The 21,981-nt window shown below is 41.5% G+C and overlaps 1 protein-coding gene across 4 annotated transcripts in view; it reads right to left on the reverse strand.

Moving 5' to 3' along the window:
- DUSP22 (dual specificity phosphatase 22) overlaps positions 1–21,768 on the reverse strand; it is a 52,235-nt gene extending 30,467 nt beyond the window's left edge. Inside the window, exons 1-3 of one of the 4 annotated variants that reach the window (XM_067562598.1) lie at positions 21,171–21,768; positions 14,710–14,743; positions 3,303–3,385 (exon numbers count right to left, since the gene is read on the reverse strand). In XM_067562598.1, the coding sequence (XP_067418699.1) occupies positions 3,303–3,385; positions 14,710–14,743; positions 21,171–21,191 (138 nt within the window). In that variant the 5' untranslated portion in view covers positions 21,192–21,768. Of the gene's footprint in view, positions 1–3,302; positions 3,386–14,709; positions 14,744–16,010; positions 16,118–21,170 lie in introns of those variants that run through there. The other 3 variants (XM_067562597.1, XM_067562600.1, XM_067562601.1) reach the window with 3 other exon arrangements.
- Between the last annotated feature and the right edge of the window lie 213 nt (positions 21,769–21,981).

Consider the following 21,981-nt stretch of genomic DNA (forward strand, 5'->3'; position numbering starts at 1 on the left):
TTCCAATCTAAGTCATGTCAAGCTTCACCACATACCTGTAATTAATTATATGATTCAGCCACAGAGGTCACAGAATCCGTGACTTTCCAGGATTTCTGGGGCAGGGCTGAAGCAGCTGCCAACTCCGGGGCCGCCCAACAGCTGACCGGGGTCCAGCCCACCTGAACAGCGCCCAGGTTGGGTCAGCCCCAGCCGCAGGAGCTGCGGCAGGTCTGGAGCAGCTGCAAGCCTGGCAGCTCTCCTCCAGGGAATTTTTAGTAAAAGTCAGGGACAGGTCGCAGTCTTCCAGGAATTTTTGTTTACTCCCTGCGACCTGTCCCTGACTTTTACTAAAAATACCCTAACAGAATCTTAACCTTACCTACAATTTGGCAGCCCTACTCCGTACAAAAAGTAAGAACAATCCTTTAAAAAGCTGTTTTGAGGCCTTATTGTAAACACAACTAGAATACAATTCCTTGTGTGCTTACTTTTTAAAAACATTGCCTGCCGATATTCCATTGTGAAAGCCAGCAATAGCTTCCAGAGCTTAATCTTTGTTAATTAGTGATCTAGAAATAGCAAACTCATAAGAGGATTTAGAGAGTTGAACTTTATCAGAACGGACTTCTGAAAGCAAATCTCATTGAAAAGTTATTGGTTTCTCAATTACTTCTGAAAAAAATTAAAGCATTTCAAGTTTTTTTCCCAACCACACACTCATCCTCTATTGATGTGGCAAGCTATAGGGCAACAGAAGTTACATATTTCCAAACAGTGCAGAAAACACAAGGAACGGAGCAGGAAAAAGTAAGTTGAGAAGGTGTTTGTTCAAATACACAAACATTCTCGAGTCAAAAATAATTTTTAAAATCTGCATTATTAACACATCAGATTGTAAAAATTAGATTTTTTAGAATATATGGCAAATATAGTATTCCCCATTTATCATGGCTGTTTGCTTTTTATTCACTCTACATGGACAATTAAACTAGACTGGTCAGTTTTATTTGCTGGTTCTCATGCACTAGCAAGGTGCTACCATGTTTTATTTGAAAATGCTACAAAAGAATTACATCAAAACAAAATGCTCTTATTGAAATTCCAAAAAAAATTAGTAGGTTTTGTAAGAGATTTTGAGACTAACCTATGTGACAATGCCCCTTTAAGTGTGATTCACTAAAAGGATAAACACAATTTCGCGGTCAATAGAACTTCAAATTCATTTTCACATAACGTGTTATTTCATACTGCTGAGCATCAAACTGAATACAGCCATCACTTTAATGTACTATGTGTTTGCCACTTTAAACACAAAATGAAAAGCCAGTTTTTTATTTAAGCTTAATGATATAGTTGCAGTATTTCTTATACTTAGGATAGAAAAAAAAAATAAAAAAAACCAACTTTGGCAAATCGTAAATTCAACTACTACATTGATTTTAGGGGGTGACTACAGTACCTATATAACAGAAAAGTTTACTAAGGGTCTGATTTTACAGTCATTCCATGCATGAACCTCATAATGATTTCAGTGGAATTTCCATTGACAGAGCAAGTACAGAATTTAGTACCTAATACTGCACTACTGAAGCCTATAGGAGCTTTGCCGTTGACTTCAGTGGGCACAAGAACAAGCTGTGAGTCCCTAAAAATGGAATAAAGCTACTAATCTTTTTTAAAAAACACAAAATATAATTTATATAAGGCCTAAACTCGACACACCATTTTTCAATGCTCCAAGAGCAAGACAACCTGCGGAGTACCAACACATTGTTTTCAACGCAGCTTAATTACAACCTGACAAAGTAATCACAGATAAATGGAAATAATGAAGGAAGTACTGTAACTCAAAGGTTTTCTAAACCATCGGTCCGAAGTAAGTACTTAGTTGCAAGTGAATACTGGCTTAAGACCATGAATTAGAATGTTGTTAATAATAATTTAGCTGAAAAAAAAAAAGGAACTTGCAATCTTCTTTCTACTTAAAGAACACTGCAGACAAGTTTTAACACGTGTTTTCCACACAACAAGTATAGTGAGAGAGGAGGTCGCAGACTGAGAATACTGTGCCTGCACCTGGATTCTGCAATGAGTAGTTCCCCTACCTTGACTAGAAAATCATGACACTAGACAGGAGCAAACTTCTGTTTATTTTAGAGGACAACACCCCAGAGGAAACACATGCGGAACAGACATAAAAGTGTGATTACATCCTCAGCGAAGGCAACTGCGTATCACTCTAGTGAACAGCAATCTTGAAATTCAATGTTTTTAGAATCACCCTGCAGTAGGCACGCCTTAATAAGTCAAACACACACGCACACAAACTGAACGGCTTTAGCTCTGCTGACCCACAGTATTGAGCCCAAAGACAATCTTCAAATTGCAGTTCACCTTTAACTAGCCTTTTCCCAGCTATGAAATCTATATGTGACCAAAGCTTTAAAAAAATGAAAGACAAAAAACCTATTCACTGGCTTGCCAGGGCAAGTGGAATTTTTGCACAAATGAATGGCTGAATCCACTGCTCTTTATATGGGAGGGGAGGGGAGGGGAACTAGAAGCAGAAGCCTCTGATCAGTGGAGGCATTAGGAGAAGACCAAAAAACCCCAAAGTCTCTGTAGGCTCAGAAGGAGAGTAGTAGTGGCAGTGGCACCAACAGCCACATTCGATGTTAGCAACGTTCACAATATTTAGATGCAAAGTATCATGGGGGGAAGAAAGGATTAATTTACAGAAGGGGCAAATATCTGCCCATATGAACTGAATGAGTGGCTTTTTGGTGTATAGCAGCACAGGTTTATTGCCTCCAGGCTAGTAGACAATGGTAATTTCTTTTTCAAGCCTGGATAATTACATTTTAGGATTGGAAGCTTCTTGACAAAATTTGCTGTGCACTGTTAGCAAGGGGCATGTTATGATGAAGGGCTATTTTTTAAATGGATTTTAAACATCTGAGAAAGCAACACAGAAAGTTTAATTACCTTTGCTAGTGGGCTAAGAATGTGCACTCTCACCAGCAGAAGTTGGTCTAATAAAAAAATATTACCTCACCCACCTTGTGTCTCTAATAAAACACGTCAATCAATAGAATACTGTAACTGAATCCTCCTTTGAGAGCTGGTTTTCCTGTAGTAACAATACCAGTGATGAAAAATGTGACTGACTCACAAAAGTATGACTGTCAAATGTTTCTAAGTGAAAATACGAAAATTTGTGTCAAACAATTTAATAAGGATCAAATTAGCTCAAGGTTGACAGCTCTAGTTAACCTGAACATGAAATAATGGCCTGTAATGGATTCCCCCTTCCCCCTTACCTCAAGCATAGGCCTAGCACTGTCATGGATTGACAGAATGTGGGTAACGTTATTCTTGCTCAGCTGCTCAGCATCTCGAGCATCTGTAATGGGGGGGAAAAGATTTTTTTTAAGTTTCTCTTAAAAAGCTGCCCCTTATTCTCTCACTCATGCTGCAAATCATGATCATCTGTGAATTTCTTCTAAAAACAAACACATTCGAAGAGAGAGGAAGGAAAATCAAAAAAAAAAAAGAAAGAAAGAAAGAAAAACTCCAAAGCAAATAAGATACTTTATAAAAAACAAGCTTAAGAAAACATCCCTAAATTACTTATGTTAACAGTTACATATATGTTGCATGGGAAAATTGTGTATGTGCATGACACACACACACACACACACACACACACACACACACCACATGTGTGCAGATGATAGCCATATGATAAATTTCAGAGCCATGTGTTAAATTGCATTTATAATACACCTTTGACTGCCTCACCTATTCTCTGCCTACTAATACGTATCCATCTGCACTTGGATTCATTCTTACGTTTCCAAACCCTGTAGGCTCTAAGCAGGTTCAAAACTGCCATCATTGTTTAAGATCAATTTACCACAAGAGTGTTTCTTCTATTCTCAAAATAGAGAATTACACCTTCACGTCCTTTTCCACCACCCATACATACAAATTACACTGGCCAAGCTAGGCAATATTCAGTCGTGAAATGTTTAAGGCCTGATATCTCACAATTCTGCAATGCTAGAAACAGGAGATTTCTTGCATGGGCCAGGAGAAATTCCCAGCTTCCCAAGGAAATGTACCCCACTTGCTTCTAATTCTGGAAGACCCTAAGAAATAACATTTCAAAGTAGTGACATTTTATATCTGGAAAACAATTTTATGTTATTTTTAGAGCAGGTTTACATTTTTTTATTATTTTCTTCTCCATCCAAGATTTGTATAGTTGGACTTTTGTTATCTAAGACACTTTATTTTACCAACAAAGGGATACAAGAAATAATCCCAAATTATTTTTTAAAATATCTAAAATATTCCTAATTTTTTGTATAATATGTGACATATTACATACAGTGCATGTTAAAATATGGTATTAAGGTTTTATAGACACTCATTTGAGATGATCTGCAAAACTTACTGGGAAAGCTGGTGGGGAAAAAGTTTATGGTTTTTGTTTTGTTTTGTTCTAAATTCCCACCTAAAAAGCTCAAAATCCATCAAAACTCACAAGATTTCTACTAGCTCTATAGGAAGCAGAACAATAGGGGAGGACAAGAGAAATGTATAACAATTTAATCAACTTAGCACCCCATCATGTATTCTTTATGCATTTTACACACACACACACACACACACACACACACACACACACACACACACAGGCAAACAAAAATATAATAGAGTCCTTGCCCAAGGTGTTTAAAACAAGATTAAAAGTGTAATAGTCATCAATGAGGAGTGAACCTGTGTAAAAAGGCACAGGCCTCTGCCACTTCAGCTATTGGAGTATCATTAGCTAACAGCAATGCTGGGTTCTATTCTCTGCAGACTAACCACTAGAGAGGGACAAAGCATCCAGTGTGTAACATACCATACCTGCTCTAGTAATTTTAAGTTTGGCCAATGCTCATAAAGAGATTTGATAAGTTTCAACATGGGAGATGTACCAAACCACATCTTTAATCAAGTTACAACAAAAATAAGAAAACAATGAACTAAATACATCTGATTGTAAATAATTTTATTAAGTAAATTTGAAGAAGAAATTTTTCCAAGGTGACTTTTAATCTTGGACACTTAATTATCAGAATTACAACTAGGTGCTCAGAATTAGAATGCAGGTTACAGCCTGAAAATTTGATGCTAGACATTTTAAAAAAATGTAGTTTGATTATTTCTACATGAAAGGAGTTAAAATCAACAGTTCTGGAGACTGAAATCTTCTATAACCACAGTGCAACTTCCCTACACAGGCCCATCAACAAAATCAGAAGGAATGACGTGTAAGGGGTCAAAATTCAGTTTGTCTCTATTTAATCTTGATCTCTTGACTGAGAAAGGCTGCCATACATGTCAATTACGACAGAGTTCTTAGTGATGTGGACACCTATCTTAAAACTAGCCTATACAATCAGTTTACGTTAGCATGGTTATAGACAAAAAAAGCACAGACCACAAAGGTTTCAAACCGGCTCTTCCTCAGTACAAAAATAACAATAATATCACCTGTACATTCTTTTTGTATGTGCAAAAGATCAATCGGCATCTCTTAATTCAAGTCATTGCTCTCTATTATGAAGTTTCTATACACTTTTTAAGTTCAAAGTAGAAGGTGGCATTTAATCATATTGTCCAACAGACAAAATGCTGAGTATCTGAGCACAATAATAAAAGAGTTAACAAGCCCATACCCAATTATGAAAAATATTTAATCTTAGAAGGTTTCATAGCAGCTATACAAATCAGAGAAAAATCAAAACTGTTTAGTTTCACCTACTCTGAAGGTCCAACATGTGTGACTATGGCATAGGAGTTTATTCATTGCAGACAGAATTCAGTTCCAAATGCCTTAAAGAATTTAAAATCTCTTCTTAATGAGAGTGAGCCCTTCCAAAGATAACGATGACACTTGCTGGAATTGACACCTGCTAGACCTTCAGAGGAACAGAATTGGGAATAATATTAAGTGCATCTTTGATTATTCTGAGGTCTCAGAGTCAAGGCTTCAAAAAACCACTGGTGCCAGCCCTGTTGGGCTTTTAAGTCTGTACTGTGGACCCTCCAAATACAGAGTTGCAGACTTCAGGGTCAGCAAGCTGGAACCCTCAATTTTAGTTTTAGGGAGGTGGCATTTCCCAGTGGATAGGGCACTGGACTGGGACACTGAAGATAGGGTTTGGCCACGGACCTAAATGTAGCCGTGAACAAGTCACTTCCTCTCTTTGTGCCTTTGTTTCCCCCTCCCAGTCTTTAGCAGTCTTATCAATTTAGTAAAACAGGGATTGTTCCTTATTATGTGTTTGTACAATGCCCAACACAATTGGGTTCTGTTCACAATTAGTGCTAGCGTAAGACCAATCCTAACTTAAGAGAATGCTAATGGCTCAGGAGAAACTGTGTTCCAGGTTCCCACAGCCCTAGCAAGGCACGCAGCTTTGCAGCCCCGCCAGCTTTAAAACAGAAACAGTCCCCTTTAAAAGCTGAGCAGCCAGCAGTGTCATTCAGAATACACGGTACTATCCTTGCAACGTTTTGATGCCTCAGTGAACTGGAGGTCAATGAACCCACATTGTCCAGTAAGACACTATTTGGGGATATTCGTAGAAGAGGGCAGGGGAACCACGAATGGATCCTGAAGCTGTGTACCAACATCAGTGAGGCAGGTGAGGTAATATCTTTTCCCTCACCCACCTTGTCTCTCTCATACCCTGGGACAAGCACAGCTACAATATTACTACAAACAATGCCAAGATAAATAGCAGTTCACAGCATACATAATTCAAAACAACAGAAAATATATAGAGGAGGAAAAAATACAGTCCCTGGCTAGGAAATTATTATGTGTTATAGACCCACGGAATAGATAATTGAATAGATAATTTAGAGAAGGGAAATTCCCCTGTCCCCCCCCCCATAAGTCACTGATATAACTGACAAGATTTAGAAGCTGTCCTCGGTAGCTATACAGATTAGATATCCTGTTGCTCACTATATATCTGCATAAATATGTTCAATTTCATATCTAAAATTGTTACGTTTAGGGACCAAAAAGCAAGAACATTCAATGCTAGAACTGTAATTCTGACTCATTCTTTAGCATATCACTGTCGTTCTGCATTACACAAAGCCGGCTGATGTTTCAAGGTCATAGGGCTAGCTAGATGCACGATCTTAGAACTGAAAGGAAATCTATTAGGTCACATCTAGCCTATCCCTTTAGGTCCAGTACAAGATCCTTCCCTACAGCAGATTGTGTAATGCCTCATCCAGTGTTGCTTAAAACCTCTCAATTCATGATGGCATCAACCAGTTTCCTTGGGAAACTCCTTCATGTAACTTGTTATATTCCCCCCTTTCTCCTCTTCCCCCCATAATCAACCTAGATTTCTTTTACTTCATTTTCTCTCATACTCCTACCTCTAGCCCCTTGTACTGATATGAAAAGGTCACAGCCACACTGCCAAAGGAGAAAGGTTAGTTTCGTGATTCAGGCACTGGAACAGGTTTGGGGGAATCTGGACTGAGTCCCCAGCTGTACCACAGACTTCCTGGGTGTCTTTGGGCAAATCACTTAATATCTGTGCCTTATTTCCCCATATGTAAAATGGAGATAGAGGAATCCTGTGGAGTAGGGGAAATACTGAGGATATATTCATTAATGACTAGGAGGATCGTCAATATTGAGGTGAAGGGGCCATGTAAGTAGATAGGCAGATCCCACTCTTCACTGACAATCCCTTCAAGAGATGGGTGGTGAAAATGCTGATTTCCCTTTCATTGGAATTACGTAAGAAAAAATGTCCCTAAGGTTTTGTCACCTCAGCTTCATTCAAAATACCTAGAGCTTTCTCATCCCTTCAAACAACAGGAAAAACCAAAACCATTCTGGTGGAGAAAGCTAATTACATTGACACTGATGCCAAAGACATGGGCCTAACTGTGATGCATCCCTCAGCTAAGATAATCAGATCAATGGGATCAGCTCAAACTAGATTTGTGTTTCTTGGGGTTGTGCGGGTGCAGGTGTGGGAGGGTTATTTTACCTTTCTTCTCACCGTCCACTGTCCTCCAGTTTGTATGCAGTCTCTCTCCCTCCTCCAAACACACAACCCTGCAGCCATGCTTTTACTGGAAAAAAACTGTGCTCTTAACACATGTTAAACTAACACATAACTAACATGAGGTAAAACCCTAGTGAAGACAAGCCAGCTGTAGTTTTATCGTGTGTTAGCAGCTTGAGACAAACTCTTGACTCTCCCCTAGTCTTCACCTCAACCTGGGAACACATGTGAAAACTACAAATTGCCTTGTCTTCACTAGGAGTTGAACACATGGTAAGCACACGTCTTTTCTCCTAATGGATGCACCCTGAATATATTTCTGAAAAGAACTGGCTGGAGGCATAGGTCAAAACTACAAATTTTGGTACCTAATTTAGGCACCCCTACATAAACTGCCTAGTTTTCAGAGGTACTGAGAACACCAACAGTTTCCACTGAGGATTGTTTCCCACCTCCCTGCTTTCCCCACGGCTCAGAAGGACATGTTTAGTTCCATCCATAAAATCCAATGATGTCACAGAACAAATTAAGTGCCTCGGCAAAATTTCCACCCTTCCTGTTCCCAAAGCTCATTTAATTCCTGTAAATACACTGGTTCAAAGTTTTAAGTAATTCCATTATAAGAGGATGGGGGGGGGGGGGGGGGGGGGGGAAGAGAGGAGCCTTCTAACTAGTTGGCTAAAGACAATGCCCTGGAATTACCACCCTGCAGCAGGACTGGGAACCCCTGGGTCCCGTAGGACCCACTGCCACAAAAGTGGGAGTGGGTAAAATGTACTTTGCTGAGGGTGGGATTAGGAGGGCAAAAGAAACAGAGTGCAGTAATTTGCAGGAAAACATTAAATCTCTAGTCAGTTTGTCATAAATAGAAAAACTTGCTTTATATTGCTGAAATTCTCTCTTTTTTTTAAATAAAAGTTTTAATATTTAAATTTCAGCAAGGGATAGAAAAGAGATTTGATGTCTATTATAACAGGAGTTAAAGTATTTTTACATGGTTTAAACAAGATTTGCTTTATTCTTTTAGTGGTAAAAACTGTGTCTGAATTCCATATACACATTAACCGACCATTTTGTTTTTCAAGTAGCATAGGGAAAATCTTTCCCTCTTGTAGGGTTTGCAGGAACTATGGATTTTGAGGGTTGGAACAGGATAAAAATGCAAGAAACAATGCGGGAGCAGGAACTGCAGAGCGGAACAGGAGCAGGATTTTTTAAAAACACAGTCCCACGCAGGGCTGTATCCTGAACTGTCTTCCCTCCCTAAAATAAATCTACATTTGAAGTTTTAGCTGTACTAGCCTGTAAATCTAGATTATCTGTAAACTCAAGGAAGGCAGTATTGATAGGTACTAACCCTCTCTTCTTTCCTGAAGGCTGAACCCTAAATGGGCCTCCAGAAAGGGAACTTTTCCTTAAAGAACCTTGAACAAGCTTATTCACAAGAATTAAAGTGGCACTCTGAACATAGCAGAATCATTTGGTGTGCATGCGTCTTTATATTGAGTAACAGGAAGCATGGAAACTTCAGCTCCGCTCTCTACTTCATCCATAGCGCCCCTGGATTCTTTGGGGGAATTAAGCCTCACACACTGCGGCTTTCCCCTCAGAATCAAAAATCCCCCAAATATTCCATTGGAAAAACTCAAATCTTCCAGACATGTTTGCAAGCAGAAAAGATATGTATTACTTTGTGTTCAAGCTTGAAGAACTGTGTGGCCTTTAACACTTATTACAATGTATCAAGTCCTGGTTTTTGGAATCAGTTGTACTTGAAAGACCCAACTGGCATTCCAAAGTGTAGATTAAAAATATTTCCCTACTGCTGCATGGAAAAAGAGGCAAAAACCACGAGGTACTGTCCCAACAGTTTATTAAAAAAACAAGAAATTTCCTCTCATGGGAATAGAGAGAGCTGTCAGTTGCCTCACAGCAGATTCCAACTTTCTAGTGGGAATAAAGGCATGTGGGGAGCTTTTCAATCCCACAGTTGTTGACTGACAGCTTTGCACTTCAAAAAGCTCTCACCAAGGGAGGCTACACTAGTTTGTGAGGTGACCGCAGGATTTTGACTTCCATTTGAAAGGAGAAATCCTGACAGAACAAGATTATTTCAAAGCAGACCGGGGAGTAAGGATTTATTTTGAAGAGGGCTTCGTCCCACGTTCAGCCCATCCACCCCCACCTCTCTAAAGCTACCAGTCCCACGGAGTTTACTCAGATAGGATGAGATCTTGCTTCTGAACAAAAGGAAACGCAGAAGATAATCAACCTGTAAGATTAATTTTCTTCTGGGTTTTAAGGGTTAACTGATCCTCAGTATTTTGTAGGAAAGGCTATGGTTCTGCTTGAACTGCTCAGCTCTGTAGCCCACTAGATGCACATTCTCCTAAACACTTTGTACCTTAGGAATGTAATTCAGTTTTAATTTTTAGCTAAGGTCCCAATTCAGGAAAACAGTTAAGTTCTTAAATCCATCTCTCTTCAGAAAAGTACTGTGAGCACGTGCTTAAGTCCTGGGGACGTCAATGATGTCCTGAATCAGTACTATCCAAATCTTTCCATTCCAAAGGATCCTAAGATGCTTTAAAAACACTTTCACTGTGCCTGAAGCAGTCTGTCTAAAGTGAGAACCGTGACCTGCAAGTCAGGACTTCTGAGTTCTATTCCCATCTATGCCATTGACTTGTTCTGCAACCATTTCATAAACCATGCCTCAGTTTACCCATAATTTAGATGTGCAGGAATCTATTTACCTTACATGCATATTTTGAGACAACTTTAGAATAGCAATTCTGGAGCCTTCAAACAAAGGTTCAACATAACTACAAAGTATGATTGCTATTCTGGTGAAAAAGTCCATGGTCAGAACATTCTTTGTCCTTTCCAAACAATGGAAGTTCCAGAAGCACAGCCCCCTCCCAACATCATGCTGGTCTATTACATCAGTTTTGATTTAGAAGGCAAAGAACCACTTGCTTGAATCACCTGCACTACTTCCCATAGCATCTCAGTTTCCTTAGGTTTTCAACTGGGGTTACGAATATCTCTGGGGGTACTTCAGAGTATTGTAGGGGGCATGCAAGAGGATCGGGGCAACCGCCCCACGCCCTGCACTTTGGGAGGCCCTGCTCCAGACCCGATGAGAGGCAGGCGGCTGCAGCCCGCCTCCTGGCTGCGCGCCGGACCGGGCGGGAGGCAGGCAGTCACATACCGAGGGGGCCCAGGCCCTCGGGTGCCGGCCTGCAGGACTGGAATGGGAAAGGTGGGTGCCACACAGCAGGTAACTGTGGGGGTAAGGGGCAGAGCCTGGCCAGAGCCGGCCACCGCATGGTGGGTAACTGCAGGGGAGAGAGGCCAGGCTCTGCCGCCCTGCACAAGAGGCAGTAAGCGGCATGTTCCTTCCCCCTCTGTAGGTACAGACTGCCCCCTCCATGGGGCAGCTGGGGGGTGGTGCTGTCTTGAGGGAGCCGGGGATCCCTCCTGCCCTGCGTGGAGGGGATGTGAGAGGCCTGGGGGAGGCCCCAAATGCAGGTTTGGTCCCCGGGCACCGGAGACCCAGGGTATGCAACTGGAGCCAGGCAGGAAAACCAGGAAGGGATACTTCAGGTGAAACCTAGAGATGGTAGGGGTACAATTTGTAAATCAGGTTGAAAACCCCTGGACTAGAGGTTTCCCATGCAACTACAGACCTAGCACAGCATCATTCAGCTTGTGAAAGGAGATAAAAATCACAGCTCAAGGTGCCATCTGTTGTATCACATTTTTATACTGAAAAAAATGGCTAAACCCAAGTTTTCTGGGCATAAAGTTAAAGATTTCCATAGTAATTTTGGATGCCCAGTTTGAGACACCATAAAGGGGTGTGATTGTCAGAAAGCATTGAGCACCAACTCTCTGAATATGGGGTCTCAAGTCCAGCACCCAAATCACTACTCACTTTTCAAAAATCTTGTGCTGTCTTTCATACAGTGCATGTGACGTAAATCAGAACACTTACAAAAGAACTCAGTGATCAAATTCCTCTAGGAATGTTTACTATGGCAAGCTTATATTTGCCTTGTTTCTACAGCACGGTATTGCTTTATAATGTTAGCAATAACTCACTGTTGCTTTTAGGATTATTAGGCAGTTACAAAAAATTTTTAGAAATCCAAAGATTATTAATTCAATTAAAGTGGTGTTGTAGTTGTGGCCCCGGGACATTAGAGACAAAGTAGATGAGGTAATATTTTTTATTGGACCAACTTCTGTTAGTGAAAGAGACAAGCTTTTGATCTTACATAGAGCTCTTCTTTAGGTCTGGCAAAGAAGAGCTCTGTGTGGCTTGAAAGCTTGTCTCTTTCACTAACAGAAGTTGGTCCAATAAAAGACATTACTTCCCCACCTGGTCTTTAATTAATAAAGTGCTCCAACAGCACCTGTCTCTCTTCCGCTCCAAAGATGTAACTAACTTAGAGATCAATTACCTACTGACATGATCTCACAATGGTGGAGAGTATTGATTAAATACTAAATGGTCTTTGCTCACAAAAAAAAAAAAACAAAAAACAAAAAAAAACCAACCCAACACCTTTATTTTTATTAACAAACAAAAACAGCAACAATCTCTGCAGCACAGACATTCATATTGACACCAGCCCCTCCGTCTCTCTCAGATATGAAGTAGCTGAGGCACTTCAGCTTCATTTATTTTTAACTGGATCCCAGTACTATACACTCATCCCACCTTCATTAACACCCCTTTTTTTTTAATCATGCTAAAAAGTTATTTGACATACCATTTTTAGACCATTTGCAATGCACGTAGCTGAATGGTTACAGCAAGACAAGCCAGAAGGGTTCTAGGATCTAATCTGGGCTGAGGGGCTGACTCACTCTGCAACTTGGCCAACTCCCCTTCATCTTGCCTGGCCTCACTCACTCAGTGGGTGAAAACAGTACCACACTGAGAAACAGATGCTGGGTCTGAGTTTCACTCTCTGGGGAGTACTATCAAAAGTTTTGCCACCATTGCCGGCTGACAATACAGCCAGTTTCACAGAGTCACATTCTGTGCGCTGGGGCAGCTCCGGGGCCCCTCCCCCACACGCTGCATTTTGAAAAACTGAAGCAATCTGAAAGGCTTCTGATACAGATGAGAGATACCATCCATCCTTCTCCAGTCCTCTCCCACTTCGTCTCATCAAGCAGCGTGGCCATGATTAGCTCTGTCACAAGCAGGAGGCACTGCCTCAACTCAAAAGATGGACTGCCTCTGAATTTTCTCTCCCTGCTACACCTTCTGATTTCTGTATCCTCTTTGTTTCCTCATCTCCTGTCACCAACTTGTCATTGTCTGCACTCGTCTCCTTTCTCTTCTCTCCATCACCCACACAGCTGAGACCACCAACTTCCCTCCACCCCAGCGCCATGCTTGTGTTTTCCACCTTGTATGGGAGTGCCTCTCAGACTCCTCCTGAACCTCTGGGCTCATTCCAAAGATGCTCCACACAGAAAGGGAAGCAAAACAACAATCAGGATGCTAAAGTGGACCCTGCAATCTCCTCCCCCCCCCAGCAACAAGGGATGGCAGGATCAGATATAGACAAGGCAACCAGTGCCAGCATCCTGTTCCAGGTTCATGCTACCAGATACTTCACAAGAGGGGAGTGGCGGTGGTGGGGAGGAAGGGGGAATGGTGGTGCAGTGCCACCTAAATGAGTTAAAAAGGAACAGACCTTGTCCAGTCATGTGAGCAGACCAGACATATGGAGGGATGCGAGATTCCCAATTAGCAACATGCCTGCGGCTCGCAACTAAGCCTACCTTTAGGTAGATGTTGCCAGTTATTTATTGGTGGTATTGCAATAGCACCTCGAGGCCTCAATCTGGGATCATGGCCCCTCTGTGCTAGGCGCTGTACACACATGTAATGAACAGATGGTCCCTGTCCCAAATAGTTAACAGTAAGTAATTAAAATCAATGGGAGCTGCTGAGTGCCCAGTACTTTTCAAAACAGAACATTTATTTTGGTGCCTGTATATGGAGTTAAAAGGTTCCTATTTTTGAAAATCTCAGCTTTAGCTTTCTTAAAAATAGGGCTTTAAAAGTACAAGATTAAAAATCAAATGAAAAAAAAAACAGAGGGAGAGGAAGAACAGGTCTGAGTCTACAACATGGACAATGCAAACTACTACTCAGACATCAAATTCTATGTTTGTCAGTTTCACAAGCATTGATAATAGGGCTCCTGGACAGTTCTCATAAATAACCACAACAATGAAAGCAATGAAATGAAGGCCTCTTTAAACCATTCATTATGAGGATGGCTTGCAAAAAATGGCATGACTCACAGGCCAGTTTCGTTGAAGTGCAGAACCAATTTACCACTGAGGCTAACGTTTTGGAATTCTAGGTGAAGCATGCTCCCAGGAGAGTGTGTACATGTTTAACCAGTTGTGCAGTATAGTGTACAAGTGTCAGAGAAAACAGGTTCTGTTTTTAGTGCTCGCAGCTAGATTCAGAAATTAAACAAAATGGGGATAAAGAACTTGCACAGATTTTAGCAGATACTGTAGGGCCTATGACCCAACACTTTTTTCAGACTTTTAAGTAATCCTAAATTGTAACCATAAATCTTACCTTTAAAGTTGCCAAGGAACAAGCCAGGCAGAATCTGTGAGAAAGAAATATAGTATCAAATATAGAGGTCTTGTGGTAACACAGTTCAACAATGTTTGATTTGCATACAGGACGGAACATATTTCTGTTGCAGACTATTGTCTAATGGAGTCTAAAGGTGCTGGCAGCATAATATATTTCTCCTTGCAACCTTCCCATTCTACAATGCTTCAGACATGGTGCACTCGAAAATGTTTCCAACATAACTAGTGGTTGATGATAATACTTGACTTTTATACAGCATCTTCTACCCAAGGACCTCAAAAATAGACCTTGTAAAACCGTGTTGTAATAGAAGCATTATCTTAATTGAATCAATTAGAAAACAAACACAAAAAGGATTAAGTGACTTGCCCAAGGTCACCAAGTTCAATCAGAGAAGGGACTGGAAAAAAAAATCCAACAGATTTGTGCTTGAAGCAGAGGAAGGTAAGTCAGAACGCTGTCTCTTTTAAATATAAGAAATCACTGCAAACAGCACTTATTAACAGAGTGAGAATTGATGAAAGTCACTTAGTTGCACTTCCATTCCCCTTTCTCCCCCCCCCCCACCAGGAACTATGTGCTCATCAGTAGCACTCCCATAAGCTCTTGCTGTTCTCAGTTCCAAGTTAAAGAAAGTAATGTGAGTTTCAAGATCAGCTTCAGGACCAGCTCTGTGCAGTCTGATACATGTGGTTAACAGTGTGATGTTACCCTTCCCACCCTTTCATAAACTCTTCTGAATTGAAGCCAAAACACAAGAGAGCATATATTTAAAAAAAAAAATGTACAGGCCACAAAACTCAAAAGTAAAACCTTTGTTCTCTCCCACTACATGGCAGACACCTGGACATCTATGACCAACATCTAATTCCTCTGAATAAGCTAAAAACAAAGTAGCTAAAATATATGATCCATTTTCCTTAAACTGCATGCAAAGCATACCATCATCAGTGACATGTCAGCACCTACTTCCTAATGCCTTAGCAATGCCCAGATGTCATCACAACAGCATCAACAATCTCTTTAGCAATGCTATTTAAAGGAAAAACTCCACCCATTTAGCTCAGCCCAGCCATCTGGAAGTTCTAAAAGGTATGAAGCACTTTCACCAGGGATTGACATTTGAGCCCTTTCTTCACAACCACCATCTTGTTGAAGAGTGACATGATTTTGGGACACTGAGTGTGGCAGCCCAACAGAAGAGACTGTAAACTAGTTTCCAATGTGCTTTAGCATGCTGGTCTCATAAGCTAAAACAAACAATCTTTAATACTTACTATTCCATTGTCAAGTAGATCAGAAAACAGAAGCTTTGCCTGACCCTCCCTTCGCCACATCTTTAACTGACATTCCCTCTCCATGTCACGTAACATCATATCTAACCCTAGGGTTCAATCCTGTTAACATGACTAGAAGGCCCTTTCACCTGGGCCCAGAAAACCCTTGCAATTCCCTGACCTATGTACAGAGCTGAACACCACTCCTTGATTTCGTTTTTATTTTTGCTTTTGCCATTGAGGGATCTGAAGGAATGTGAAACTTAAAGCGAAAGTCAAGAGCTGCAAAACTCACATGAACCAAAGCGGACCGTATTTGACAAAGACCTGCAAGTTTAACACAGCTAATGCATTCTCATGACTCATCCCCCTTTTGAGTTTTACTAATTAAAATCCTTTACAATGGAGGAAGGGGAGATTTCCCCATCTAGAGAGCCATTACTTCAAAAGTGCATGTAATCTGATTGCCTTAACATGATCACTGAGGGACACATCCCTGAAACTTTTCATCCTCTCTCTCAACCAGATTGAAAACTTCATGATACAACAGCATCTTTTTTTGTTTGTTTGTTTTTTTAAAAACTGTCTCTGATTCACCTTGAGTCTCTCCCAGTTAAACAGATCTGAGCCATTGCCTCTGTTTGGGTGTGAGGAGGGACAGAAGCAAATTAGCAGCTTCTCCCAGGAGTATTGCACCTCTGGCATGAATGAAGGGCCAGGAACTGCTGGCATAAATATGCTCCCAAATAGACCAGAATGGCACAAAATCAAACAACCCAATCCAGCCAACTACCTCAGTCCGATCTTAGATGTCCTTAGATTTACAAATACAAAACACAGCATTCCGTGTCTGCAACAGTGAACTCAAATATCACAGTAACACTATGGCATGCTACAGTATTTTAGACTGTACTGCAGCATTGATATATCAAGTGTATATTCCCAAAAAAGGATTAGCGCTTAAATTTTAGTCATTACCACTAAGGTTAGAAACCATAAAGAGAAAATGTCAAGAGCAGGTAGCGGGACAGACTGGAAGTGGGATAAAAAGGAAGATGCTCTTTAAATATGATGTCCTCAGTGAAGGTGGGAAAATCCAGAAGTGTGTTTTTGTGCATTATGAAATCAATAAAGGAAATTAGAGTGACTTGCAATGAAGAAGCTGCTACCATGCTGCCCAAGGAGTCATTCTAGAGGAAAGAAACCTTACCAAGGGGGAAAGCTACTCGGAAAAAAGTGACTCTTCTAGTGCGTAAGAATGTTTCAGCGCTATGCTATGGTTGAGAACTTTCAGTTGTGTCAACTCATGCTAACTTCAGCAAGTGCAATTTCAGACGACGGAGAAGGGAAGATTAGAACCAAATGAAGAGTAATGGATGGGGGTTTATGCATGAGAGAAGAGGGGGAATGTAAAGGAGGGGGGGAAGGATGGCTATATCATGAACTTTTCAACTACTGCTTGGTGAATAAAACAAGAGCTCTTCATATGAGCTGAAACACAATATTAAGCAAATTTTATTGAGTAAATATGACTATAGACAAGATCTCTACTTTGCAACCGATCACCAAGGACATCTAAGTCAGTCATCAGTTCTTATTTGCATTAATGGGAAAGTCTAAAGAATAAATATTGTGACAGCAGAGCCCCTTCTAAGAGAGCTACTAACACTTATTACCAATTCTTCAGATACATCAATCTTTTAAGTGGATGTCTGAAAGCCCCATTATTTTCTAAATAGACACACATTCTCAGACTTCATTAACATAATTTACTACATAAAGCTGTTTTGACTAATATTTATTAGCAAGTGGTGGAAATTGACTGCAGTTTAAGGAGTCTGTGCAGAGATGATGAGAAGAAAATGTGATGCAGGGCAAGAACAAGGGGATCAGCCTATTTCACTAAGCCTCACAGTAGAGTCCATAGGTCAATGGGCCAGTTCCTCACTTGATGTAAATTGACATAGGTCTGTTGATTTCCATATAGAACTATTTACATCAGCTGTAACTATCTAGATCAATTTAAATGTCTTAATGAGTTATCCCCTTCATTGAATACTACTTATCTATTCAATTTATATAGGACACTTATTACAAGATCACGAAGTGCATGAATTATAACAATTAAACACACCTATCCTAATAAATCCCAGTTGCCATTTTAACAATGCCATTAAAAGAAGCCTTCCCCATGAAATACGGAGACCTACGCCATTCCTTCAAGAAAGCCTGAGTGAATAAAAAGATGATACCCTGAAAAGCAATTAACTGTATGGGACCAAGAAGGGAGTGAATCCCAGTGGAAAGCTCTTTATTAAGAATGCCTTGCTCACAGACAAATAAATCTAGGAGGGGATCTATCAGTTTGAGCATCATCTCCCATCTATCTCATTTGCCAAACTGCAGAATGAAGAGGAGGAGGTTTCTAAGGTCGCGCATGATTTTGAAACACAGAAGTCAACATGAACCTTAAACTAAAATCAAGGTCAGAGACCAAGCATGATGAGTTAGATTAAGAAAACGAAAATGTAGACTATCAAGAAAATAAACTCTCTAGCAATCAGATCAGTAGGCTGCAGAATAGCCTTCCAATGGAAGTGGTGGAAAACCCGTCACTGGAATCATTTCTGACTGGACTAGGAAAGATCTCTAGAAATTACTGTGATAGAAGATGGGCTAAGTGAAGAAAAATGATCTGCAGGATTTTAGTCCTGAATTGAAGAGGTTAAAGAGAGAGCAAGAGAGATGGTTAAGGCACTGAAAATTAATTGCAGTTAAGTGGTGAATTTGCAGTCAGAAGGCCTGCTACCCATTTTCCCTTACTTGTGTTGCATGGGAATAATATTATGAACATATATGTTTTCCATTTAATTTGGAAGAATCAGGAGAATGATTGGTTGGGCTTGAGAAGGAACACAGCTATTTTTGTTAAGATGGACAGCAAAAGGTGTAATGGACAAAAAGTACCCCAGTTTTCTGCAAGCCTTTCCATAAGCACCAAAACCCATATAAAAATCAGGTTACTTACTACTATGAAATACATGTATACCACTTTTCTAATGAAACAAAAAAACACAGGAAGAGGCACTGCCACTGCATTCATGACCAGGACAAACAACAGTGACAAGGGCTCAAGAACCAAGGGCAGCTGTAGCAGTCTCTGGAGCTTTTCTGTTCCTGAACCATTAGAGGCAACAACTAATCTTCTCTTGGCTTCAGTACAAAGAGATTTGCCTAATTGAAATAAACCCTCTGATGAGCTGCTCAAGTCATGTCCCTCTGCGATCTCCATCATATATGGCTGCATTGCAAGAAGCACTCAAATTACTAACTAATGTCACTGGTATTGATAGGCTGTGATGACTCAGGGGGGCCACGTGCATCCAACAATCAGCTTTGACGATTCCAAGCTTCTCTTAATCCCGGTGTTACTGCTGGCTCACAAGATGGACAGAAAAGGAGATATGCCTGATGCCACATTCTAATGATGCTAAGAATAAAACCTGCATCCAAAATCTTCAAAAATGACCTGGCATTTTGGGCACCTCAATGTTTGGGTACCCAATTTGAGATACCTTAAAAGAGCCTGCATTTCAGAAAGTGCTTACTGTCTGTGAAAACAAAGTAATTACAAGGTTATGTCCTGAATATCCCAAATACAGCAGAGGGAGATCCATAATTGATTTTCAATCGACTACACTCCCCAAAGTCACAGATAAGGCAGGTGCGTATTACTATTACTATTCCCATTTGGCAGAGGGGAAAATGAATTTGGAGGGGTTAAAGAGCTGATCCCACATCCATTAATTTCAATAGGCACAGGATCGGGCCCATAGTGATTTGCCCAAGGCCTCACAGCAAGTCAGTGTCAGAGTCAGTAAATCCTGGCTCCCAGCCTCATGTTCAACCTACTAAATCATATGGCCCTTGAATGCTAGACAGAGGAGATACATAAAAAAGTGGGATTCTTGACAACCCCCAGTAGTGAGAGGTGAAAGAAACACTGGAGTGTGTTAAACTATCTCCCTTATAGTAATCAGTCAACAGTCAGCCTACATACTTTAGTTTCAAAATCTAATTAATTTGCATTAAACAACTGTCTGAACACAAAAGAGCTGTTGCTGGAAGAGAAAAGAAAGACATCCAGATTCCTCTGTACTGAAAGGCATCAGACAGGAAAATCCAGAGTTATAGAAATTCAAACATTTCTTATAGGACACACCCAAAAATCCACTTAAGAAAAACAAACAAACAAAACAGAAGAGCCAAGAACCATAATAAATAAGATAAAGCGTTTTTGACTTGGCTTCTTCAAGGCACGTGGCTATAACAACATGTCCTGAGACGGATTCATTGTGTAGAGGAGAAGGGAGGAGAAGAAGTAAGGTAACCGTAGAACTGTTAAAGCCTAGGAGATTGCAAAAACATAACCAACGCCATTTATTTTCCTCCAACAGCTTCACCAGATACGCACGCAGCCAACAGGTCTGGCACCTGGATCTCCCTACGTCCCTTGCACAATAGATGGTTTTAAAGGGGATGCCTAGAAATGCTCCTTGAACATATAGGTAGCTGCAAGGACTCCGGCTGACTGAAACATTTCCGTCTTCTCGTGCAAAACCGAGAAACACAAATACAACAAGAGAAAGGAAACGACAACAGAAAATGATACATATACGCCCTGATTACTAATCATGTGAGCAACACACTTATAAAAGGCTCGTGAAGGGGCCGGGATTGTCTAGCTCTCCCACTTTGCTAAACTAGTCTACAGCAAATGTATTTTACAGGACAAGGAAGACCTACTTAGGACCAGCTGAAACCAAATCATTCTGCATGCATGGCAGCTCTTGCAGATTGCTAACCAGGAAATGCGCCCGGGGGGGGGGTGGATTTCAGCTATCATCTCCTTCCCTTCCCAAAATGCCAAAATTAAAGCTTAGCAGAAAACCTCCTTTGACATCAGGTGTCCAGAAACTCCCGTAGCAACGGCTCCTGACATCTCATAAGGATGCTTACTACAAAACAAAGGGGAGAGGGGGCACACTATGGGGCGGCGATGAACTGATCTATACAGCAGATCTTTGATCATCAGGAGCCTTGCACAACCCTCCCCGCGGCGCACATGCACACACAGAAAAACAACATAAGCTGCATTACCTTGTTCATCCCATTCCCCATGTCTCTAAGCGGACTGAACTTTAGCCCCACGCACGGGAGAACTCTTGGGCTGCAGGCTAAGTTGGATGCACGCTGCAGGTCAATACTCCATGGGAGAGTGTTCGCCCATGCCCCTGTGGGAATGTGTGTGGGGGGCGGGGGTTACTGGCAATTATGATTTGGAGGGCGTATGCTCATCTCTGCCCCCAGCCTGGCTAGGGTTTTCTGCTGGACGCCTTGTGATCAGAGGAGGTTTTCCGCTCGGCTGCCCCTGGAACTCACTGCACGGGAGAGAGAACAGCTGGCTGCATTGCCAGGAATCAACCAACCACCACCACCCGCCTATGAGTGTGTGTGTGTGTGTGTGTGTGTGTGTTCGCTGCTGGGCGAGTCACGCTGCTGCTGCTGCTGCCGCCGCCCGCCCCCACGTGTGATTCGATTAGACCGAAGCCTCGAACTAGCTTCTCCCCGACACCCGCAGGCTGCCCCTGGGGCTTGTAGTTCCGCTCCCGCTGGGTCCCACCCCGGGCAGCCGCCTGAGAAAACTACAAGTCCCGCCGTGCCAAGCAGCGACCCAGCCCTCCTCCGCCTGTAGCGCGCGCGCGCGCACGCACGCACACACACACGGGGGGAGGGAGACAGACAGACAGACAGACAGGCAGGCTGCTAGAGTGAGTCCTGACCACTGTCATTCCTGGAAGGGTGAGTAAGCAGCGGCCGGCTGCTGCTGCTGCTGCTGCTGCGGGTGTGTGGGATGAAGGAACTTGTTTGGTTTCTCAGCAGCCGGGGCCAGAATAACACAACAAGGTGC

This window comes from Emydura macquarii, unplaced genomic scaffold, assembly GCF_026122565.2.
Source record: "Emydura macquarii macquarii isolate MOO-44397 ecotype Brisbane River unplaced genomic scaffold, CSIRO-AGI_Emac_v2 contig_2452, whole genome shotgun sequence".
Lineage (NCBI taxonomy): Eukaryota > Metazoa > Chordata > Testudines > Chelidae > Emydura > Emydura macquarii.